Raw genomic sequence first — 24,726 nt, 5'->3', positions numbered from 1 at the left:
TGCTCCTCCAAGGGAAGGCTGGGCCGGAAATTGGACCCTACGCGCAGCCCAGAGGAGCAAAAACTTGTGGAATCGGACCTTGCCCTCGGAGTCCTGAGTCAAGGACACGAGTCCCCAAGCGGCACGAAAAACAGGTGGCATTCAGCAAATACGTCACGGCGACGACCGATGCGGACCTCCTCTTGGGACGGCCACAAGGTGGAGCTACAGTGCAACCCTGCACCGCGCGCCCGGCCTCCTGACGCCCCCGAGGTGGCTGCTCTCCCGCGGGCATCCCGCGAGCCTCCCGCAAGTCCTTCATTGCCGCAGGTGATTCTCCTCCCACCTCCAACCCACATCCTCCCATCTCCCCATGATGGCCCCTCAAGGTCGTGTCCAATCCAACCGTAGATGGAAGGTGCCTCCTTTCCCCAGCCCCTGAGCCGAAAAGATTAGGCTGTGACCAAATGGAGATTACATTCGTTGAGTAACAGATTAAGACAAGATACAGGAACCAACCTGCCTTGAAGAAAAGGCTGCGCACGGCAAAAAGCCACCTGTAAGCACAGAATTAGAGGGCTAGACGGGTTCTTCAGCTCCTAGCCTCTAGGCAGGAAAACAGCTAAGCTGCAAGGGTCGAGGAAGACAGTACATCGTGGAGTGGCGATGGTGTCTCTATCATCTTACAGTTCTCCGGAAAAGACCATTTGGTTATTTCCTTCAGTCCCTCTTCCAAGCTATCCCACCCCGACACACCCTGTGCCTTCTATGCAAGAACACGTGCACACAAGTCTGAGACATTATCCGAGCAATCTCCCTTTTACTTCCTCTGTTCTAGTTTCATTTGGGGAGAAACTTCTCATTACTCACTGTCTTCCCAAACATCTCAGGTCAAAACCCCAAAGGGACCAGATTCCATAGCAGCTTAGGGAATGCCCATCACCTGGGCAGAGGGCCCTCATGGTTCGAAACTTCCTGTTTCGGCAAGGCTCCCCCCACTTGCAACCCACTACCCCCGAAGCATTCCACTTCAGCCGCTCTCCAACCCTTGCTGTTTGGGCAATGTAGACTGGCTTGGGTGGGGAAGCAGGGCAGGGCATTCACTCCGTCATGAAATTGTTGATCCTTGTCAGCAGCACTGCTGTTTCTAAGCCTGGGGAGGAGGGGGAGGGTGGGTCATCTAGGGAGTTAAGCAAGGGGAAAGCTACAGGAGGAGAAACATGAGGTGAGGGGAGAAAGTTCTTACCAGTTTTCCCTCTCTTCTTAACAAATCTCCTGTGAGGAGAAAAGCTTCCCGTTGTGAGTTCAGCTAGCTTCAAGCAGGCCTTTCCAGCCCCCACACCTGCTCCCCCAACTGCCTTTCCTACATTCAAGCCAATTTGATAGTATAAGGAAGGGCCTAAGAATCTCAGAGGAACTAAACAGACCCCAAGCCCTGGGTAGCATATATGAGTCTGAAGCAGCCTCATCACCAGGGCCCTGGAGAAAGTAAGGACCCAGAAAGCTGAGGCACAAAGAACTCACCTTTGGAGGAGGAAGGGCCACAAAAGCAGCATGGTGGAAACACAATTGGTAATGACCCATATGATTAGGTAGGTTTGAGGGGTCTGTGAAAATAGGAAAAGGCCCCAAGGGTAGAATGTCAGGGGAAATAAGTAAGGAAGAGAGGGACAGGGTTAAGGAAAACCAGGGATGGGAGGAGAGGAGAGGTGACAGTCCCAGAGCCCTTACAATAAGCCAGATAGGGTAACGCATCTGCTGCAGCAGCTGGCAGTCGTTGGTGGTGACCGAATCCACCCCTGCACACCAAAGCAGAGAGAAGAGCCAGGGCTTGTTCACTACAAATAGGTTCACCGAGACATTATCCTTATGCAATGCCCTGTGAAGGTGGGAAAGAAAATAGGGAACATCCAGAATCATGGCGCATGGGACATGGGAGGCAGCCCCCTGCCTGTGCTTGAATCTACAGTGCCACTGCCAAGGAGGTATCAGCTCTGCCTTTCCATAGCAGCCCCTGACCAACAATGATTTTCCTTTCATAGCTGAACTCTGTCTTCTGGTGGATTCCACCCATGGGTCCTAGCTTTGCTATCTGGGGCCACACAATGTGTCTCTCCCCTGGGTCCTGAGCAGAGGCCCTCTCTCCCTGAGCCTTCTCTTCTCTAGGCCCCACAGCCCCAGCTCCTTCAGCCATTACTCTTATTATTTCCTTCCCTGTACAAGCCTCTCTAATATGATATATTCCAATTTATCAATGTTCCTTTGAAAATATGGGGCCCATCTCTGAAAATAATATCCCAGATGGGCTTGGACCAGCCTTTTTTTTTTTGAGACAGGATCTTGCTCTGGAGTGCAGTGGCATAGTCTTGGCTCACTGCAGCTCGACCTCCTAAGCTCAAGTGATCCTTCTGCCTCAGCCTCCAGTGTAGCTGGGATTATAGGTGGGCACCACCATGCTCAGCTAGTTTTTATTTTATTTTATTTTATTTTATTTTATTTTATTTTATTTTGTAGAGACGGGGTTTTGCTATGTTGCCCAGGCTAGTCTTGAACTCCTAGGCTCAAGTGATCCTCCTGCCTTGGCCTCCCAAAGTGCTGGGATTACAGGTGGGAGCCACCATGCCCAGCCAGCTTGGGTCAGCTTTGAATAGAGCAAAACTATCTCCTCCTGTCCTCTGGGCAGTATGCTTGTATTCAGATAGCCCAGAGTCAGGTTAGCCTTCGGCAATGTTACATCCCACTGATGACTCACTATGTATACTGTTCAATAAAAGCCCTGGTCTTTTTCACACATGTTCCTGTTGATGCCAGTGTCTCCTCTCTGGTCTTTGTGCAACTGAAATTCTTTTGGGCCCCAAATAGAGGTCTTTCCATCTATCCCTGGTGCATTTCATCTTGCTAGATTTGGCCTATCTTTTTACAGCACCTAGACCTTTCAGGGCCTCGATTCCATCATCAGTGTATTCATTACCAATTCACATCTTTTGGAAACATGATCAGCAGCTGATTAGCAGCTGATATTGACCAGGACAAGACTAAGGTGAGAGCCAAACCCTATGTCATGTCTTCCTCTGGTGATAACTTGGGGAAATAAATACTTACATAGCTAGGTGAGATGGCTCATGCTTATAACCGGGATGCTGGCGGTGGGGGGGGCAGTGGCTCAGGCCTGTAATCCCAGCACTTTGGAAGGCCAAGGCAGGAAGATTGCTTGAGGCCAGGAGTTTGAGACTAGCCTGGGCAGGTAGTAGGAACCTGTGTCTAAAAAAAAAAAAAAAAAATAGCCTTGCATAGTGGTGTGTGCCCATAGTCCTAGCTACTCAGGATCACTTGAGCCCAGGAGTTCAAAGCTGCAGTGAGCTCTGATCAGGCCACTGCACTACAGGCTTGGTGACAGAGTGAGACTCTATCTCTAAAAAAAATGTTTTTAATTAAAGTTCAAATTAAAAAAAGAAATATGTATGATAACTGGGCTATCATTCAGTTCACATTTTTCTGTCTGAACACAAGGACCTTATAAGAGGCTCTAGCAACCAGATGCTTTGAAGTCCGTCATGGTTCAGCTGGGTCAGCTTCTGGGGCTCAGCTCACATCTGGGACTCTCCCTGATTCACTCTCTCTTAACCTGATCTCTTTGTTGTGGAATAAAATCCTTCCCGTGGCCTACAAGGTCCTACCCAATTTGGCCCCTGCCTGCTTCTCTAGCTTCCCCTTCCCCTTGCTCATTAGACTGCTGTTCCTGTTCTGCAGCTCGTAGTTAGCTCCTTGTGACCATTCAGGTCTCAGCTTAGATATCACCTCTTTAACCAGCCTTCCGAATGTGGGTGCACCCACCTCCCTGCCCCAGCCCATCACTCTCAAACCTAACCACTCTTCTACATCTCTCTGTTTTGTCTTCATAACACTTTTTCACTTTCCAATATGCATGTATTTTGTTAAGTGGTTTATTCTCTGTTTCTTTCAGTAGTACATGTACTCCACAAAAGCAGGAACCTTGTCTGTCTTATTTGTGTTGTGTCCCCAAAGCCTGCAATACTACCTGATACATGGCAAGTGTTTTGTAAATACTTGTTGTATGAGTGAATTAATCAAGAGGCTTTGCTCTCCCTGAACTGATTCTTCCCTGCCATTAAGCCTCATGTGATCCCCTTGGTTCCTTTCCTCTAGCACTCACTTGATATCCAATAGTGGCAGATCTTGATAGGGGAGGTTGAGAAACTGGGGCCTCTCAGTTCTGTTGCCTCCCTGATGTCCATATATCTGGCGCATTCCAGGTGCCCGTCGTTGGACATTAGCCCGATCTTCATCTGGTAGCCAAAAGACCTGTGGTTCAGGAAGGATGGGTGTGAAGCTGAGGAAGACCTAGGGATTCCAAGGGCAGGGACAGGGGCAGAGAGTTTTGACCACAGAATGGGGTATGTGAGCTAGGGCAGGGCCCTGGGGCTAGGGGCAGCCTCAAAATCATCATCATCATCATGGCCTAGGGAAGGCAGGGTGGGGAGAGGGGGTCCTGGCAACATCACCATGGCTTGGGGCACCCTTGCATTCAGCACAGTCTCCAATGTCTGGATCACAAAAGTGTCATAGTATGTGTGGTTTTGTGGGGGTCGGCGCAAGTCGAACATGATGGAAAGGTTGAGGGCTGCAGCTTCCTCCAATAGCTCTTCTAATGCTGGTACCATCTGACTCTCAGCCTCTTTCTGATCAGGGCCTGCCAGCGGTTTGGCCCCCCAGAAGGGTCGCCTCTATAAGAAAGAACAATTATTTCAAGACCAGAAGAGGCCTCCAGGCCTTGCCCCCATCCTCACTATCTTCACTCATATCTTCCACTTGGTGTCCAGCTTCTTTCCACCTCTGAGCCAGGGCCTTTTTCCAAACTGTGGCCTTCTTCCAGACCGTCTAACATCTTACTCTGTGACCTCAACCTCCTACCCTTCCAGTTTCCTAACTTCCTCTCTCCCACTACACCTTCTCATTGGTCTTGAGGAGACCTCTGCCATCTTGATGCTTTGGTTTCTTCCCAGTTCATCAGCCCCTTTCTAGCTGCACCTACACCCCCTACCCATGGTCCATCCACAGCTTGAACTACTTTTCCATAGCACTCTCAGCTCCTTTTCTGTCCCACTTGCCCTACAACTCCCAGACTCTGATTCAATTCTACAATTGTCTGCCTTCTCCACCCCTAGAACTGGGGGCTGAGCACTGCCATGGGCAGAGTACACAATGTGGGCTGTTGGCACTGCAGTCCTTATTTTTCGCTCTCAGCACTGCTTAACAATCCTTGTACTTGCTCTTGATTTGCTCCCTCTCCCATTCCCCCTAGTGTTATTCCAAGCCTCTGCTACTCTCCTCTCCTTATTCTCAATGAATGACCTCACTTCCTAATTGCTGACATGGATAAAGCTAGCTATCTAACACTTATTAAGTACTTACTATGTGCCAGGCAGTGTTCTAAGTACTTTATGTGCATTGACTGATTTAATCCTCCCAATGACCCTACAAGGTAGGTACTGTTATTATTCCCATTGTACGAATGAGAAAATTGAGGCACAGAGAGACTAAGAAATGCTGCCTCGGGTCACACAGCCAGTAAGTGGTAGAGCCAGGGTTTAAACCCAGACATCCTTTGCTCTTAATCACTCTGATCTGATATGATGTAAAGAGTTAAATGGAAAAGAAGCAAGTTGCAAAAGAGTCTGTGTAATGATTCTGTCTGTGCAAAATACAGAGAGAGTTTGTGTATGCAGATGCACCTTGACTTATGATGGTGTTGTGTCTTGATAAACCCATTTTAAGTTGAAAAGATTGAAAATAAAAAATGCATTTAATATGCCTAACATACTGAATATCGTAGCTTAACCTAGCCTGCCTTAAGTGTGCTCAGAACTTACATTAGCCTACAGTTAGGCAAAAATCATCTAACACAAAGCCTATTTTATAATGAAGTATTGAATATCTCGTGTGATTTATTGAATATTGTACTGAAAATGAAAAACAATTGTTGTATGGGTACTCTAAGTATAGTTCCTATTGAATGTATATCAATCTCAAATCATCATAAAGTAAAAAAACATTAAATGGAACCTCATAAGTTGGGGACTGTGTGTGTGTGTGTGTGTGTGTGTGTGTGTGTGTGTATCCAACTGTTAACAGTGACTATTTCAGAGGGATTGGATTATGGGAGACTTTGATTTCTGTGTTATTTCTTATTTCTCTGATGTTTTACTTTTTACAATGAACATATATTACTTTTACAATCAGGGAAAGAAGAACTGAAAAAATTCAATATCCTTTTAAATATTTTGTACCACTTACAGGATTGAAGTTGACACTTCTGGGCCAGGCATTCGGAGCTCTTCAAGGCCAAGCCTCTGCTCCCTACCACTCCCATGAATTGTCTCTCTCAGTTACATTCAGCCACATTTTATTCCTGGAAACACCCTTTTTCAGTCTTCTGGGCTTTACGTGTCCTCTTCCCTCTGACGGAGTTCCCGTTCCCTGCTTTGTGCATCTTAGGAGAAGACTTTCATCCTCTCCTGTATGAATCCACTCCTGATTCTCTCCCAGGCAGGAAAATGTTTTTATTGCTCTGAGTTTCCTGAATCGTCTGCTGCCTAGGCTCTCTACTAGGTGGAAGTGACTTGAGAGCACAGACTATGTTCTTATTGCCTAGCACAGGGCCGAGCAAATGCTTATCAACAGAATGAACTCTGCCCTCTCTGAGTGTCCCTGCAGGTGGCTGCCTCTTTGCAGAGGCTGTCCTCACCTCTAGAAACCAGGATCCAGCATTGAGTCTCTTCAGTTCAGCCCAGGAGAAGTCACTGCTGTGGGCTGTGATTCGGGTTGGGAATACAGAGGCTACATTCGTGGTCCTGCTGAGGTGCTCATCATGCATGAGGAAGGGGACCCCGTCGGAGCTGAGGGCACAAGGGGTGTCAGAGGGCCAAGCTCTGGGGCTGGTCATCATATCCTTCAGCCCCCCAGGTCCCCTAAGCCCCAGCTTCCCTCACCTGACCATCACATCAGTCTCAAACACAGTAGCTCCGCATTCAGCTGTCTTCCGCAAGGACATCAGGGTGTTCTCGGGAGCCAGCTGGGAAAGGGAATAGGTGATGAGGTAGCAGGGGAGGGTGGGAGACTGGGAACCCACAGGCCTGGTCGCTATAGCGCAGACGAGCAGACCCTCCCCACCCTCCCAGCATTCTGTCCAACACTCACCATGGGGGCCCCTCGGTGTCCCACCAGCCCAGGCTTGGCTGGTAAGTCTCTGAGTTCCATGATGCAGGGTGAGGAGATGCATAGGGGGGCCAAGTAGATGACCAGGGCAACTCCAAAAAATAGGAGCAGTAGCAGAATCTTGGGACCTGTGGGGAGTGGGGGGACAGGCTTTCAAGAATGGGCAAGGGGAGAGCTCTGGGGATGGAAGGTAGAGTGCAGGTGGCAGAGCATGAGTGGCCAGCAAGGGTGAGTGGGGCAGCGGCATTGGCACCTCTTCGGTGGATACGGTAGAAGGTATCAGCCACAGGCCAGGCCAGGAGGGCGATTCCAGCGGCTGCTCCAATATGAAGGAATGGGGCTGTGGCCTGTGGACAAGAGCTGGTGAGGTGGGCTCTTCTCCAGTGCCCCTCCCCGCTTTCCTTTTAGGGCCTGACTGCTGGAGTTCAGAGCTACCTGCAGTCTTGGGGGAACAGGAGCAAGATATGTTCTAGTATTGGCCGCAAGCCAAGGCTCCCGTCTAGACACTGGAGGTTGGCCACTCACCTGCAGTGACACACGCAAGCTATGCCACTCCTGCTGCCATTGGATGTCCAGTCCCACAAGGCCAGCGGCCACAAGCAGCATAATGAGGAGCAGCAGCACCTGGGGGGCCAGGGATGAATGAGGCCTCTTGGTCAATTTTGGGCTCATGGTTGGTGAGCTGCTCCTTCACTCTACAGAGATGGGACCCGACCCTTCCCTTCCCCTGACACATCTGCTTTCCTCCTTTCACTCAACAAGTACTTACTAGGCTTCAGGTCCTGGGCTTGACCCCCCGGGGGTATAAAAGTGAGATCCTCAGCAAATAGCCAGCCAAGTGCTGGGCCCAGTGGCCCCCTCTCCCATGCACTCCCATCCCTACTGTACCTTGTGGAGGCTGTGCAGATGCAGGGGCTGTCTACAAAGCCGCAGGAGCAGGGCCAGGACCTAGGGGCAGAGAGTGGTGGGACTTACGGGGTGCCAAGAGGGGAGCAAGGTTACTGAGGTGGGCTTCCCAGGCTGGTACCTCCCTCCTATCCAAGAATTAGCCCCTCCCTCGGTGGCCAGGATGGGAATAGGGAGCTAAAACTAAGCAGGAAGGAAGGCTGAGGTGGGGTTAGGCCAGTGGCCTCCAGACCCACCAATAGCAAGGATGCATATGTGACCAGTAGAGAGATGACCAGCAGGAATGCCAGGGACCAGTCCATCCAGTGTCCCCAGCAGCGGAAGAGGAATCTGTGGGAGGGGAGAGGGAAGTGTCCAAGTGGGGGAAGGGGTGTCAATAGTGGCCTGAGGGGAGGTGGGGTGGGTGGATCCAGGAGGACTAGAAGGGAGTGAGGAGAAAGCCCCTCACTGGGCCAGGGGCTCCAAGGATTGAGGAGATTTTGTGGAGGGATTTTCTAAGGAGATTGGGTAGCAGCAGAGCTGGGTTTGAGCAGGTGGGCAGGGCTGGGGGATGACTGACAGTGGGGCACCCAGGGGTCCCAGGGTGGGGAGCAGGTTGACATGTATGCTGGGGAAGCGGGGGGAATCCATGACACACTCATTGAAGTTGTGCAGGTCATTGAGGAGGACGAGCCCGATGTACAGCCAGCCCAGGGAAAGGAGGAAGGTGAGGAAGAGCAGGCCAAACCAGATACAGTCGCACTGCAAAGGGGCAGGAGAGAAACTCACAACCAATACCTACTTCAGACTCAGAGTCCCCAGTGAGTGGCAGCTAAAGGGAGCTGCCTGCCCCGTGTTGGGCTGCTCTGCTCGGGGGGGCAGCTTTTTCCATATTTGAGGGAGATTTTCTTCCTGGGAGAGAGAGCCCCTTCCCCCAAGCTCTCTATGAGCACAATTGGCCTTCTTATCCCCTCCAGTGGGCCTCTGCCTTCTGACTTCCAGCCTCCCCCCTCCATCCCTACTCCACCTTGCTGGTTTGCATCCTCTCTCTGGGGCATTTCCTCCAGTGGCAGCTATACAGGCAGTGGAGGCAGCGGGCCCAGACGGAGCAGCAGCCGGGGGACTCGGCCATGGTGAAGGCCTGGGGGAAGGGACACTCGACCATCAGGGACCCTGGCAGAGGGCAGATCCCAGTCTCCCTCCTAGTGTATCTGAGGAGCCCGGGGGAGGGGCAGAGGCCTGGGCTGCTGCTCAGCAACGGAGGTCACGGGGCAGGCCCAGAGTGCCAGAGTGGATGAGGCGAGCAGCCCCAGCTGCAAGCCTGGTAATGGGAGACAGTCTCCAGAGCTTTCGTTTCCCTTTAATCTTGTTACCTGGAGAGTCAGTGGGACACCCAAGAGGTCCAGCCTCTTTTCGGGCAGGATGCATATCCACTCTCTCCAGCTCCTCCCCATTTAACAGCACACACCTCTGGGGATGGAGTGCTTGCCCTGGGGGTAAGAACTCAAGAGAAACTGCCCAGGGTGGGGCAAACTCAGTTCAGCAAGTTAAAGCAGGTTTGGCCAAGCTGGAGGCAGCCCCATGTTGAATTGCTTTCCAGCCCAGGAAGCAGGAGTAACCTGAAGCAAAGGTTCCAGTTCTGACCTGGGGCTAAGGAAGGCCCAGCTAGTTGGCCAGTTGCTATGGATATAGAGATTATTCAGATCACAAATCCCTGAAAGATTCTCTGTGTCCACCTCTCAGGGGACAGAGGGCACTGCCAAAAAGAGGAAAACTTGAGGTGAACATGTTGCCTGGGTCACTCCCAGTCTTCTAAAGGAATCTTTGGATTTTCAAAATACAAAGCCTCCCCTCAAGTCCTGCCCTTTCCTGCCCAGTCATCCCCCCAACCCCAACCAGAAGCCCAGATTCGCCTTCAGGAGCCCCACCCTCTAAGTTAGCTTTGGTGAAAGTACAACAAATGCAGGGCAAAGGTGTGTATGCGGGGTGTGGTTGTCTTGGGGCAGGGGACCCCTGTACCTTATACTTCTGGGTTTGGCTGACTGAGCTGATCCCCAGACTTGGCTGGGTACGTGACTGATTCTATGCGAGAGGGTATGTGATTTGTGTCAGCATTTGTACGTGGGTTTGCACAACTGGCTGTGGGTACAATATGATTTTAGGTGACTTTGAGTATGTAAAGGAGCCCCTGGATACACCCAAAATGTGTGAGCATGTGTGCGTGCGGGCTGAGGGACAGGATCCCTTGTCCTCAGAGCTCCCCCGAGGCTATGGAGTCTTAGAGGGGTGCACAGTGGGTGGGTCCGGTAAGCAGGAAGGTGTGGCTGCTTCTGAACTGCCCTCTTTATGCTGCCTTGGGAAAGGAGGGTTAGGGTAGGGGTGAGGAGCTGGAGCTGGGGGAAGGAAACCTCTCCCCTCTCCGAGACCCTTCCCGGTAAAAAGCCAACCCAAAGGGAAGCCCTTGCCTCTGCCCATCTTGGAGCTGGTTTGATAGCCTGCTCTAAGCTCTTGCCTCCCCTGGGGTCCTACCTCTGCACTTCAGACACTGCCTTCCAGAGTCCCCTCCCTTCAGAAGCTGTCTGTAGGATGGGATCAGGGTCTGAGCAGCCTGAAACCCCCAAGTAGGGGAGCTGACAGGGGTGCCATTCAATCCCCCGGCCCAATCCCAGTGGGATGGAGCTGGTCTCTGCTCCATAGCTCCCACCTGTAGCCCCCCAGCCTTCCCGAACCCTCACACCTTTGCTCAGCGGCAGCTCCGCTCTGCTCTCTGCACTGCTTCCCAGCTCCTCTCCGAGTGGTCTGCCTCCTCCCTTTTTCAGTCCTCGGTTCAGCCCTATGAGTCAAACAGGTGGCACTGTTGCCACCTACAGGAGGCTGTGTGGGTCCTCTCCCAAGGCCTGCAGCTGCTCCGTGGCCTGGGCACAGCCCGGGTGGGAAGATGGGAGGGAGGAAGGGGGAGGGAGAGCAAATCTGCTTCTTTACTCGCTGGCGGTCAGGGGGCTCAGGGTGAGGAATTCCTTTGTGCAGACTTTCCCATCCCTCTGTCCCTCCTCCTGTTCCCCTCCCAGTCACTGCCGGGGCTTTGTCCTGGCTCAGGGAGGCGAGGGCTGAGGGCACAGGCTGGCGGGAAGCTGCGGGGGGAAGGAGGTGACCACACAACTTTGCAACTTGGCAGTGAGGAGAGGCCCAGCCAGCCCACTGGAAAGGCGTGTGTGTGTGTGTGTGTGTGTGTGTGTGTGTGTGTAAGTCTAACATCAAGTCTCAAGCTCCCTGGGAATACAGCCTTGATTCATTAGGCTCCCTCCCCTATTGAGCTCCTACTTCTAATTCAGCAAGGTGCATGTATAAGAAGCTGCAGCCTGGCGCAGTGTCTTACACCTGTAATCCCAGCACTTTGGGAGGCCGAGGCGCGTGGATCACCTGAGGTCAGGAGTTCAAGACCAGCCTGGCCAACATGGTGAAACCCTGTCTCTACAAAAAATACAAAAATTAGCCAGGCATGGTGGTGTGCACCTGTAGTCCCAGCTACTTGGGAGGCTGATGTGGGAAGATTGCTTGAGCCCAGGACATCGAGGCTGCAGTGAGTTGAGATTGTGCTACTGTGCTCCAGCCTGGGCAACAGAAGCTGCAAGCTACTTCCTGAACTCTGGATAGCAAGTTGCCCTGTTTCTGGACCAGATGTCCCCATGGGCCTTGTGGATCCTGGGTGACACTAGCAGTTCTTCCACCTTCCCTCATCACCCCAGACAGGAGATGCTCATTCAGGACTTGTGTCATTTCTGCTGCCTTGTCCCTAAGGCATACGAGTCTCTTTCCAAGAATCTTTTGAAGAGTGTAGAGTATACTGGGGTCACAGGCTTTTGGAAGATGAACACATAGAAAAGATGCTGTTACTATAGCATCAGCATCAGCAGGGAAGGGCTGGCTAGCACGCTATAGTTTGCTTAGTGCTAAAGCACAGGGGTCTGGGTGGGATGGGGGCCAGGGGCTGGCTTGGTTGACCTCTCCCTCTACATTACGCCTGATGCGGTGACTCGAGGTCTGGGGGCTATTAGTGCAGTGTTGGTGGGAAAGGATGTTTTCTCTGGGGATAAGCCTGCTTACCCCTCCCCCCACACACACTGGATTTCAAACAGTGAGAAGGAAGACTGGCTCTCTTATGCCAAGAGCTGGCCCCCCTCCCACTCAGCCTTCCCATTGTATCCACAGGCTCTAGTTGGCAATGGCAGAGGCTCCCTTGCTCCCTCGGCATTAAAATGCAAAGAGAAGCAGGGCTGCTTGCTGGCAGGAGGCCAGGGAGGACCAGCAGGTCACCTAGTCCATTGCAGGCTTCATTCTAGGCAGATTGTTGCTCAATTTCTTTTGCCTGGGCTTTGGTGGATTCTAGAGGAGTCTTGGCTTTTGAGTGGGGATGGTTTGGGAGCTTTTTTGGGGAGAAGGGTTTTGGGATTCAGAATGCATGGATATGAAGCGCAGGGCTTGTGAGCACCTCAGAAGACTACAAGGCCAGTCAGCAACCTGTGTATGGCATTGCAGGGCTGGCCCCCTTTTAGCTTTAAGCAGAGATGGAGAACACTGATACATTTTAAGGCGTAAGCATCTTTCAAAGGAGAATGCAAGGAGCCAGTGCTGTTCTGTCCTGGGACTGGACAGCAGTGTGGTGCAACGCCCCTCCTACACTAAGAAATCAGGCTGCAGGGCATTAGAAGTGGCCGCTGCTGGCACTCTAGAGAGTTGGCTAGAGTGAAGCTTGGATGGTAGCTCTGCGTTCAGGTCCTAGCTCTATTGCTCACTAGCTTTGTGACTCTGGGTAAGTTACTTAACTTCTTTATACCCCAGTTTCCTCATCTGCAAAATAAGGACATCTATCTATGTTGACCTTTTTTTGTGTGTATGAAGAACAAATAAAACTGTGGCAAGAACATGGAGATGGTTAGTAAATGTGATTTCTTCCTCCCAAATCTGGAAGCCAGGCAGGTTCTACAGTGGAGTTCAGGCCACTGGCCTTGCTAACGTGATTCTGATTTCCTAGGGTAGCAGAGAAACATAAAGACACGTCACACTCCACACTACCCTCTGGGAAAGAGGGCAGCTATAATAAGGCAGGGAGGCTCAGGTACTTGTAATGAATCCCCTTAATAGCTTCCTCAGGGGCTGAGGAACACAGGTTGAAATTTTATTTCTCCCTCTAGCACAGAAGGATCTTCCCAAACAGTAGATGGGCTAAGGTTTATTTACTTACTTAACATTTAAAAATAATTCATTTACTTCAACAACATGGCAGACAATTGAGAGTACTATTGAAACATAATTCAGAGAGGGTCAGGACAGGAAAGATCACAACCTCATTCCTGAGGTGGAATGAAGATCTAAGTCAGGCCTCCATCCTAGGCCAGGCTCCTCCGTTAAGCAGAGACAACCAAAAGATAAGAAAGCCTTGGCCTCATCCCCATCAGGAGATAGCCTGAACTGCTCACAAATAAGAAACAACTTGACCATACTGAGGACTGGTTCCTGATGAGTCATTAGGAAAGTCAGTTGGTTCTCTCTTCAGTAGGTGACTTAGCACCCTTCTGGAGAACATAGAGTAGTAGTCTGGAGCTGGAGGCTAAGGCCCACATCCAATAAAGGTTACCTTCTTTTCAGTAACACTTTGTTCCTTTTTTCAACAGCAAGAAACCTGAAATCCAGAGAAGTCATTTAAAAAACCCCTTCTGGCTGCAACCTGAAAGCATCTCCCAAGCCAGACTGGGGGTAGAGATGATGACTCCAACTTCAGTGGGCCTCTTCTTCGATAGGGGAGCAGCCAGAGAAGAAGCTGGTATTGCTGGCCAGAGCCCGTTTCTTTTTCTTCCCTGGAGCCTTATTTTCTTGGTATTCTGTTGCTACATGTTTCAACTCTGGGAGGTCAAAAGGGGAGGGAGCTGGGGGAGTCTTCTTTGACAGCACCTGCTCCACATCGCACATCTCTTTCAGGATCTAGGAGGGACAGAGACAGGTATGAATAGACTTTAGAAAGGGGCAGAAGCTCAGCCCAGCCGACCTGCTATAGATGCTCGACATACTCCCAGTAGTATGAGGTGGTCTTTAAGATCATTCTATGGAAAAAACCAGACTAGAGTCTATGCCCGATCCCTAGTTCCCAGCAAGCTGATTACACCTTTACTCCACCCGCCTCTCTCCTACTGGTTTGTCATAGATAATGCAGAGAAGGATGCTAATCCAGTTTTCCAATGCCTGCCTTTTAGCCCACCTACCTTGCTATTGGGGGTGGCACAGACAGGATTAAAGAAGCTCAATCCTGGGGTCACCTCGGTAGGATCCTCCAGTTTGAAGGAGCCTTCGGAATCCTGGGTCCGTTCAACAGTGCCCAAGCTATCCTGAAAATCAAGCAGACAGGCGTATTATAAATTTGGCTGCCAGGGTTACAAACTTAGTCTGCTCCCATTCAACCAAAGAGGTAACAGCTCTAAGTGCCTGATTAGTCAGCTGAAGCAAGTCTTAGGGAGGCCCTGCTTGGGGAGGTCATAGTGTTTGACATGCTCTGTCCCTGAAGGAATGGAGCAATGCTTGTAGGTGGCCTCTGAAGGCAAAGACTAGGTAGTGGCATGGGACATCTCACAAGGCCAGGTTTAAAGCAAAGACAAGCCTTGGTCATTTGTTTGACTAAACTCCCTCTCTACAATTTGCAATATCCCTTTTAGCATCCATACTGGGTGTTCCTTTCAGTTAAGGAAACTGAGTCCGAGACAGAGACAGATAGAGATGGGAGGAGGGAGGGAGGGGCCACGCCCCTCTGCCTGGAGGCCCTTTCATGGAGCTACTACATGACTCTTGAACCCAAATTGAAAAACCACAGGAATAGAGGATCTTTAAGGTCCCTGCTACTTCTACAGTTCTTAGCCTGACTTCTAGCTTGCCTGTTAGAAGTCTTTTTTTTTTTTTTGAGATGGAGTCTCGCTCTGTCGCTCAGGTTGGAGTGCAGTGGCACGATCTCAGCTCACTGCAAGCTCCGCCTCCTGGGTTCACGCCATTCTCCTGCCTCAGCCTCCTGAGTAGCTGGGACTATAGGCACCCACCACCACGCCCGGCTAATTTTTTTGTATTTTTAGTAGAGACGGGGTTTCACCATGTTAGCCAGGATGGTCTCGATCTCCTGACCTTGTGATCCGCCTGCCTCGGCCTCCCAAAGTGCTAGGATTACAGGCGTGAGCCACTGTGCTTGGCGAGATGTCTTTTTAATAGAAGATGCAGGTTGAAACTCTTCACATGTGGATGTTCAAGAAATGCATGTTGAATCATCATTAGATCGTGCTTGCTAGAATTACTGTATATTACTGTATATATTTTTGCTGTTGCACAGGTAGGTGTAAGGCAGGTATAGGGATCTGACCTGCTTGGTGCTGCTCTTCCCAGGGCACATTTGGTTTTCCTGAGTTTGCTATTCCTGGGAGCAATATTAAGAGGACATTTAGGTTAACTTGGTTTACAACAGTGACTATTAGAAAGGCCTGGTTCCTGTGGGTCTTTTTCTAGAGCCACGGAATAGCTAGCTGGTTGCCATGGAGAGAGTCTAGGTAACGAATGTCTCGAGATGTCAAAAGGATTAACTTCCTGGAAGCTGCTACCTCAGTACGTGGCTTTTACAGTTCCAGTTAAACCTCTGGACTAATTTGATCCTGCATGTCTATATGCCTGTGAATGCCTGCTTTCTTGTCCTTGTCATCTCAAAAACAGTACAGCAACTTTACAGCCAAGCCTGGGGGTGGGGAGCTCTATACCTGGGAATCTCCTGGGAAGTGCTGTGGTTTCTGAAAGGGGTATGTGAACAGGCAAGCAGCATGGAAAAAGGATTGAGAAGTGAACTGTCTCTTTTTCTGGGTGCAGAGGGAAGAAGAAGGGTCGGAAGAGCTGTGCAGGAGACTCCAGATTTCAGGACGGAAGGCACAAAAAGAGGGTGGAAACTAGTGGAAGGTCTGAAGGGAAGGGGAGAGGAAACAGCACTGATCCTACCTTGCCTTGCTGGCGGTTCCGACACTTTGTGGGGTCACAGCAACAGTCCACACCACAGTCTGACTTTTGCTTCCTGCACCCACACTGCTTGTTTCCACACCAGCCCTTGCAGGAACACTGCAAAACAGGTTTGCAGAAAGACACATTACTGAAAGGGTTAGAAGACTAGTTTAAAATGACTTCCCTTCATTTGCAAGCTTTTCTAAAAAAAAAATGGAAAGTACTATTATCTACCAAGCTTCAATCTCCTTAGTCCTCTCTTCTTTGGTGAAACAATAATCACCAAGAACCGTCATAGGTTTAAAGAGAACAAGTCTTGCCAGACAAATCCATTTTCTTTTCTTTTCTTTTTTTTTTTTGAGACGGAGTTTCACTCTGTCGCCCAGGCTGGAGTGCAATGGCACGATCTCCGCTCACTGCAACCTCCGCCTCCCAGGTTCAAGTGATTCTCCTGCCTCAGCCTCCTGAGTAGCTGGGATTACAGGTGCATGCCACCACGCCTGGCTAATTTTTTTACTTCATTTATTTTTTTCTGAGACGGAGTCTCGCTCTGTTGTCCAGGTTGGAGTGCAATGGTGCGATCTTGGCTCACTGCAGCCTCTGCCTCCTGAGTTTAAGCGATTCTCCTGCCTCAGCTTCCCGAGTAGCTGGGATTACAGGTGCCTGCCACCACGCCCAGCTACTTTTTGTATTTTCAGTAGAGACAGGGTTTCACCATGCTGGCCAGGCTGGTCTCGAACTCCCGACCTCAGGCGATCCATCCACCTCGGCCTATCAAAGTGCTGGGATTACAGGTGTGAGCCATCGTGCCTGGCCACCTGGCTAATTTTTGTATTTTTAGTAGAGACGGGGTTTCACCATGTTGCCCAGGCTGGTCTCGAACTCCTGACCTCAGGTGATCAGCCCGCCTTGGCCTCCCAAAGTGCTGGGATTACAGGCGTGAGCCACCTCGCCTGGCTGAAAAATCCATTTTCTTTTGTACAGAATACTTGAAGGACAGATCAGAGGGATGGCATAATAATGCAAGGCAACTGACAAAGACTCTTATGACAACTTTATGGGCAAAGTGAAGAACTGTGAGCTGGATGGTAGCATAGTTAAGTACATTTAAAAACTGAGTGTAGTTGCTCAGTATTTTTAGAATTACCAAGCTGTACTTTCATCCAGCTCACATTTCTGCATTTTGTCCAGTGTTAGCCTGGGCTTTGTCCTTAACACATTTTGATAAATCACTGATGATATGAAATAAAATCATTTACATTTGATAGCACTTTACAGTTTTCAGAGTACTTTCATGTACATAAATACAAAATCTCATTTGAATCTCATAACTAGTCTATAAGGTAGGCACATTTATCAGCTCTAACAATGACAGAAAGCTGGAAGGATGAGTAATATGTAAGATAAAAGAATCACAATTCAAAAATATTTTGACAGGCTGGACTTAAGGGGTGAAAGTAGAAAGAAAGTAAGTTTGCAAGTTTGGTATTTAGGTTCCCCTCAACTCAGCCATATAAATACAACATGGGGAGTGATCTAGCTTAAAAGTAGACCGTGCGGTGGCTCATGCCAGTAATCCCAGCACTTTGGGAGGTCAAAGCAGGTGGATCGCTTGAGCTCAGGAGTTTGAGACTAGCCTGGGCAACATGCTGAAACCTTGTCTCCACCAAAAATACAAAAAATTAGCTGGACGTGGTGTCAACCTCAGGAGGCTGAGGTGGGAGGATCACTTGAGCCTGGGAGGTGAAAGCTGCAGTGAGCTGAGATCGCGCCACTGCACTCCAGCCTGGGTGACAGTGAGACCTCGTCTCAAAAAAAAAAAGACTGTCCAGAAACGGGCCTAGGGATTTGAGGTGTAAGCAAGCTCTGTGAGTCAACAGCTTGAAATGGCTGTCCCAAAGCAAATGCAGTCAGGTAGAAATTTGGAGTTCAGAAAAGATGGGGAGTAATTATTTCATTGTACCCTGGCTCAGTTGGATCCCATTTGAAATAATGCATCCTGGCTGGGCGCAGTGGCACATGCCTGTAATCCCAACACTTTGGGAGGCCGAGGCGGGCAGATCATCTGAGGTCAGGAGTTCAAGACCAGCCTGACCAACATGGTGAAACCCCGTCTCCACTAAAAATACAAAATTAGCCAGGCATCGCAGCGCATGCCTGTAATCCCAGCTACTCAGGAGGCTGAGGCAGGAGAATCGCTCGAACCCGGGAGGCAGAGGTTGCAGTGAGCCAAGATCATGCCATTGCACTCCAGCCTGGGCGACAGACTGAAACTCCCGTCTCAAAAAAAAAAAAAAAAAAAAAAGAAATAATGCATCCTATTTTAGGGCACCATAATTTTGTTCATGTGTACAAAAGCATAGACAATAGCAATAAAAAACCTCACTCATGCCCCCACTTACCTTAATAGTAAAATGCAGATATAACCGAGGTCTCCTATGTACTCCTTCCTGATCCTATTTGCCTCCCCCTTTCCAGGGATAAACAGTCTCCTGAATTAGGTATTTATCATTCCTATGTATGTATGTCTATGTATGTATGTCTAGGTATGTCTCTTATCACATTAGTTTTTTTTTTTTTTTTTTGGAGACAGGGTCTTGCTCTGTCACCCAGGCTGGAGTGCAGTGGCACAATCATAGCTCACTGCAGCCTCAACCTCTTTGACTTAGTGATCCTCCTGCCTCAGCCTCCAGAGTATCTGAGACCACAAGCACATGCCACCATGCCTGGCTAATTTTTTGTTTTTGTAGAGACAGGGTCTCGCCATGTTGCCCAGGTTGGTCTTGAACTCCTGGCCTCAAGCAATCCTCTTGCTTCAGTCTCCCGAAGTGCTGAGATTACAGGTGTGAGCAATAGCACCTGGCCACACATGAGTTTTTGTAAAAAAAAACAAAAACAAACAAGAAATTGTCTTACACGTTTTTAAACTTTGTATAAATGACATCTTATATGTTGATACATACAGCTTCAATTCCATTCATTTTCACTCTATGAACTTGCCACAATTTACTCATTCTCCTGATAGTGCCATTTTCCACTCTTATAAACAAGGCTGCAGTAGTGATAGCTAACATTAATGTGTGCCAGGCACTGTTATAAGGGCTTTCCATTTATTAAACCAGTTTAATCAATAAGCATGTTTTCTTGTATACACATTCAGGAATTCAGTGTGTATGTTTTATAAAGAGGATGTTAAACAAAAAAGAGGTGAGTGACCAGAATTATAGGAAGCAATGCTATAAGAAAAATCACAGAAGAAAGTGGGATAGTTTGGCTTTGAAAAGATAGAGGTGGCTGAGCTCACAGGATGAAGGAACAGAGTGACAAGAGACCTCAGCGACCATCTAAAGACTGGTTTGATGTATGAAGCCCCTCTTAACATCCCTGGTCTAATTATCTGAAGCTCTATTTATCCTGAGGTGATACTAGTTTCTATATAACCTCTAATCATAGGACCCAATTCTGCCATCTAAAATGACATGAATCAGTTTAACCCCACTTTTATAGAATAACTGTTCAAACCCTGAACATAATTTTTACTCCCCAGTCCCCTTCTGTCCAAATCCTCTCAAAGTTAAATGTACCTAGTTCCCTCAATGATTCGCCACATGGCATGGTTCTCATGTATCCTCACCACCTTGACTATACACCAATGTGTCAAAGTTCTTCAATTGTGAGATCTAGAAATGAGCACAACTTTCTAAATGTGGTGTGGCCACTGTGAGGTGGACTGTGATAAACACCTCCCTTGTTATGGACCCAGTAGTCCTGTTAATGAGGCCTAAAATTAGTTGCTTTTTTTTTCCTGTCACATCTTTGTCGACTCATACTGAGCTTATAGTCAAATTCAAGCCTTTAAGTTTTTTCATATGAGAACCATCACCTTTGCTCTGTAGTTGCTCTGTAGAAACTACGATAACATTTTTTTTCTGATTGGCAGAATAATATATATCACTTTACAAAATTTGAAAATCAAAAAACTTGACTTTTAATAGTTGTATATATTTCCTCATGGGGATAATGTCGATTTATTTAACCAGTCCCCTAATGTTAAATATTAAGATTGTTTTGAAAGAAACTGTTCACTATTATAAATCATGTTGCAGTAGATATCATTGTATAGAAATATAATCTAAACTGTACCACGACTGACAAGGCCCTCCATGATCTGGCCCTTGACTACCCAATCCACTGAATGTAGCTTATGCTCAATACATTCTAGCCACACTGGCCTTTTTAGCTGTTCCTTGAGATACTAAGCTCATTCCTGCCCTGAGGTCTTGCATTTTCTGTTCCCTTTTCCTGAAATGTTCTTCTGATGCTTTTCCTGACTTGCTCTTCACTGTTTAGGCCTCAGCTTAGATATTCCCTTCTCAGAGAGAGCTCCGCAAGCACTCTTCTTTAAAAAAAAATTTTTTTTTAGTGAGATGGGGTCTTGCTATGTTGCCCAGCCTGGTCTTTAACTCCTGACCTCAAGCAATCCTCCCACCTCAGCCTCCCAAAGTGTTGGGATTACAGGCATGAGCCACCATGCCCAGCCTCCCCAGGCACTCTTTTTTTTTTTTTTTTTTTTTTTTTTGAGATGGAGTCTTGCTCTGTTTCCCAGGCTGGAGTGCAGTGGTGAAATCTCAGCTCACTGCAACCTCTGCCTGCCAGGTTTAAGCAATTCTTGTGCCTCAGCCTCCTGAGTAGTTGGGATTACAGGCGTGCACCATCACGCCTGGTTAATTTTTATATTTTTAGTAGAGATGGGGTTTTGCTGGGTTGTCCAGGCTGGTCTTGAACTCCTGACATCAAGTGATCCGCCCACCTCGGCCTCCCAAAGTGCTGGGATTATAGGCGTGAGCCACCGCGCCTGGCCCCAAGCACTCTTCTAAAGTGCTCTTTTCCCATCCCACATTCTCTATGACTTCACTATATTTTCTTTTCTTTTTCACTCATCACTATCTAAAATTATTTTATTTTTCTGGTTATTGTGTGTCTCTCCCCACAAGAATACCAGTTTCATGAGGGTAAAGAATCTCACCTGCCTTGTTTCATGTCTTCCCAGCATCTAGAAACAGTGCCTGGCACATAGGTGCTCAGAAAAAAATTCATTGAACGAATAAATATATTTACATACCAATGTCTATTTCCTTAGTATAAATTCCTATGTGTAAAATTACTGGGTCAAAGGAAACATTTTAAAGGCTACTGATACGTATTTTCAAGGTGCCTTCCTCAAAGGTATACCAATTTATATTCTTAATAGCAATACAGAAATGTCCTTCTTTTTTTTTTTTAAGACAGGGTCTCACTCTGTCACCCAGGCTGGAGTGCAGTGGCATAATCAGAGCTCACTGCAGCCTCAATCTCCAGGGCTCAAGTGATCCTGTGGCCTCAGCCCCCACTGAGTAGCTGGGACTACAGGTGTGTGTCACCACGCCAGGCTCATCTTTTGTATTTCTAGTAGAGACAGGCTTTCGCCATGTTGCCCAGGCTGGTCTCAAGCTACTAGGCTCAAGTAATCTGCCCACTTCAGCCTCCCAAAGTGTTGGGATTACAGGTGTGAGCCACGGCGCCCAGCCAGAAGTGCCCTACTTAGTCACCCTTGCCAACGCTAGACATTATAATAACAAAAAATCTCTGCTGCTTTAAGACAGGATGAAAGATGGAGTTCTATGACATGTCCTGGTGATACTTCACCAGGATGACAGTGATCCATTGATTGCTACAGCCTGGGTATGGTCCTTTGGCCATTTACAAATTCATCTAAATGCTTCAAAAATGCTCTGTTACCTCATCCATGTTTCTCTATTTTATCCAAGGGATAATATCATGAGAGCAGTATCTGAAGGGCTGTCATAAAGAATGATTAGGCTCTTATATAGCCAAGACCCATTGGGATGATGTATAGGACAGCACATTTCAGCTAAACAAGAAGTAACTTTCTAACAATTAGTGGAATCCAATGGGTTGTCCTATAAGACTGTGAGCTTCCCCCTACTAGAAGTCTTCAAGCAAGAAGAGGTTAGATAAACACCTGGTAGTGGTATTATAGCACAGTCATGACATACATGACAGATGTAGTTGCGTGAATGCCAGGTACATGAGCTGTAACTTCATCCTATTCTCTCTCACACCAAGAAGCAGATTAGAATGTCAAAGACAGAATGTGTCCCTATCACAGGCATAACTACAAATGTATTTAATACATGTATACAGGGTGGGGTGTGTGTGTGTGTGTGTGTGTGTGTGTGTGTGCTGGCAACCCACCAGCATGTCCCAGCACCATGGTTGAGAAGTAATAGGGGGACTCTTTTTTTTTTCATTTTCTTTTGTAGAGATGGGATCTTGCTATGTTGCCAAGGCTGGTCTTGAACTCCTGGCATCAAGCAATCCTCCCACCTCGGCCTCTCAAAGTGCTGGGATGACAGGCATGAGCAACCACACCCGGCCAAGGGATTCTTTGTAGAGAGTGGAAAGCAGAGTCTGGGTTTCCCTTAAGCCAGTTGTTCTCAACTCTGGCTGCACATAAGAAATCTCTGGGGAGCTTTTCAAAAACACCATGTCCTACCTCAGACTAATTACATCAGAATATCTGGGGGTAGGGTCCCAGGCTCCATGTTTAAAAGCTCCCTTGGGGGTTCCAATGTGTGGCTAGACTTGAAAACTACTGCTTTAGAGTCCATAATTTCTCTAGCACCAAGCTCAGTGTTACACTGTACCTCGTGCTTCAGAAGGATAAGATCTGGTCCAAAAAAAAAAAAACAAAAAAACCAGGATTGGTAAGTGATGCTGTGGCAAAAACAAAAAACAAAGAATACCAGACTAGGAATTAGGAAACTCAGGCTCTAGTCCTATATTTAATGCTTGGCATGACCTTGGACAAGTCACTTCATCCAAGTTAATCTCCATTCTTTTTTTTTTTTTAATTTTTAAATTTAGAGATGGGATCTTGCTCAGTCACCGAGGCTGGAGTGCAGTGGCACAATCATAGTTCACTGCAGCCTCGAACTCTGGGCTCAAGTGATCCTCCCACCTTGGCTTCCCAAAGTATTGGGATTACAGGTATGAGCCACTGTGCCCAGGCTATTCCTTCATCAGTAAGGTAGAGGCAAGAATACCTGCTTCCTCTTTTCTGCCAAATGTGACAAATGAGAATATTTGTAAAATGCTTACAGTGCTTTAACAACAATATCTGCATGATATTGTATCCTTCACAAGGTGCTTTTGCATATATTCCTCTTAACTTCTCAGATACCATATAACACCATATAAAAGCATTGTTATGGCCGGGCGCGGTGGCTCACGCTTGTAATCCCAGCACTTTGGGAGGCCGAGGCGGGCGGATCACGAGGTCAGGAGATCGAGACCACGGTGAAACCCCGTCTCTACTAAAAATACAAAAAATTAGCCGGGCGTGGTGGCGGGCGCCTGTAGTCCCAGCTACTCGGAGAGGCTGAGGCAGGAGAATGGCGTGAACCCGGGAGGCGGAGCTTGCAGTGAGCCGAGATTGCGCCACTGCACTCCAGCCTGGGGGACAGAGCGAGACTCCGTCTCAAAAAAAAAAAAAAAAAAAAAAAAAAAAAGCATTGTTATTAAAACCCATTTACACAACTTTGACTGTTACTTTGACTCAGGATATTAGTCCTAGAAGGAACATTATACATAATCTGTTCTAGACCAGGGGGTCCACAACCCCTAGGCTGGGGACCAGTACTGGTCAGTGGCCTGTTAGGAACTGAGCCACACAGCAGGAGGTGAGCTGCAGGCGAGCAAGCATTACAGCCTGGGTTCTGCCTCCTGTCAGATCAGTGGCAGCATTAGAATCTCATAGGAGTAAGAATCCTATTGTGAACTGCACATGTTGCGCACTCCTTATGAGACTCTAACTAATGCCTGATATCTGAGATGGAACAGTTTCATCCCCAAACCACCCCCACAACCAGTCCGTGGAAAAACTGTCTTCCATGAAACCGGTCCCTGATACCAAAAAGATTGGGGACCGCTGTTCTAGACCCTGCATTGCATAGGTAAGGAATCTGAGGCCCAGGGAGACTGACTTGCTCAAGGTTACTCAATGAACCTGTGGCAAACTCAAGACCCATGTCTATCTGGCTTCTAGGTTACTACTTTTTATATGATAGCACATGACTCACCCCCCAGCATCTCCTTAGTACATATAGGAAATGTGGCTGAGTGAGGAAGCCATTAACTCTGGACAAGTCATCATTCTGGTGCCTGCTTCAGTCTCCTTTTCGGTAATCTAGTGATAGTCCCAGCCAGCTTCAGCTGGGTTGAAGCAGTAATAATAAAGGTCCTCTGTGAAGCATCAAGGTCTACAGGTAATATGTCTGCAAGCAGTCTGATCAAACAGCAGTCATAGTATCCATGTACTTTCAGACTGCCAAAAGGTAACTTTAGAGAAACTAGATTTTATGCTAACTTGTTCCCTTTAAAGCCCAGTTATATTCACTTTCCAAATTATAAAATCAGGGGAAAAGCCTAGAAAACAATAATTCCTCATTGTTTTAGATGTAGGATTTATCACTAATAGCAAATATTATTTACTGCAGTATTTGCTATACTTCTGTGTTGCCCTTTTAAGCTTAGAGCAACAGTGCTATAATA

General features: G+C 48.2%; 2 protein-coding genes across 8 annotated transcripts in view; both read right to left on the bottom strand.

Moving 5' to 3' along the window:
- Window positions 1–449: 449 nt before the first annotated feature.
- On the bottom strand, window positions 450–11,069 carry GDPD2 (glycerophosphodiester phosphodiesterase domain containing 2). 4 transcript variants are annotated; one of them, XM_055266836.2, is made up of 17 exons: window positions 10,838–11,069; window positions 9,128–9,241; window positions 8,759–8,862; window positions 8,358–8,451; window positions 8,104–8,163; window positions 7,741–7,839; window positions 7,469–7,562; window positions 7,198–7,343; window positions 6,990–7,072; window positions 6,746–6,896; window positions 4,503–4,724; window positions 4,154–4,302; window positions 3,082–3,240; window positions 1,711–1,858; window positions 1,504–1,586; window positions 1,226–1,254; window positions 450–1,132 (listed from the first exon to the last, which is right to left on the bottom strand). In XM_055266836.2, exons 2-17 carry the CDS (start codon window positions 9,230–9,232, stop codon window positions 1,080–1,082), a joined length of 1,779 nt encoding a protein of 592 aa, XP_055122811.1. In that variant the 5' UTR covers window positions 9,233–9,241; window positions 10,838–11,069; the 3' UTR covers window positions 450–1,079. The 4 variants fall into 4 exon arrangements, with proteins under 4 accessions (XP_055122811.1, XP_055122812.1, XP_055122813.1 ...); XM_055266837.2 differs by lacking the exon at window positions 3,082–3,240; XM_063635129.1 differs by lacking the exon at window positions 9,128–9,241 and having other exon boundaries at window positions 891–1,132.
- A 2,245-nt stretch (window positions 11,070–13,314) lies between these two features.
- The window catches only part of KIF4A (kinesin family member 4A), a 130,779-nt gene continuing 119,367 nt past the window's right edge, over window positions 13,315–24,726 (bottom strand). For 3 of the 4 annotated variants that reach the window (XM_055266826.2, XM_063635127.1, XM_063635126.1), the window contains 3 exons: window positions 16,114–16,230; window positions 14,358–14,480; window positions 13,315–14,079 (listed from right to left, as the gene is read on the bottom strand). In XM_055266826.2, the coding sequence (XP_055122801.1) occupies window positions 13,876–14,079; window positions 14,358–14,480; window positions 16,114–16,230 (444 nt within the window). In that variant the 3' untranslated portion in view covers window positions 13,315–13,875. Of the gene's footprint in view, window positions 14,080–14,357; window positions 14,481–16,113; window positions 16,231–18,704; window positions 18,973–24,726 lie in introns of those variants that run through there. The other variant, XM_063635128.1, reaches the window with a different exon arrangement.

Source organism: Symphalangus syndactylus, chromosome X, assembly GCF_028878055.3.
Source record: "Symphalangus syndactylus isolate Jambi chromosome X, NHGRI_mSymSyn1-v2.1_pri, whole genome shotgun sequence".
NCBI classification, from domain to species: Eukaryota; Metazoa; Chordata; class Mammalia; order Primates; family Hylobatidae; genus Symphalangus; species Symphalangus syndactylus.
This window is presented reverse-complemented; position numbering and strand designations above follow the sequence as displayed.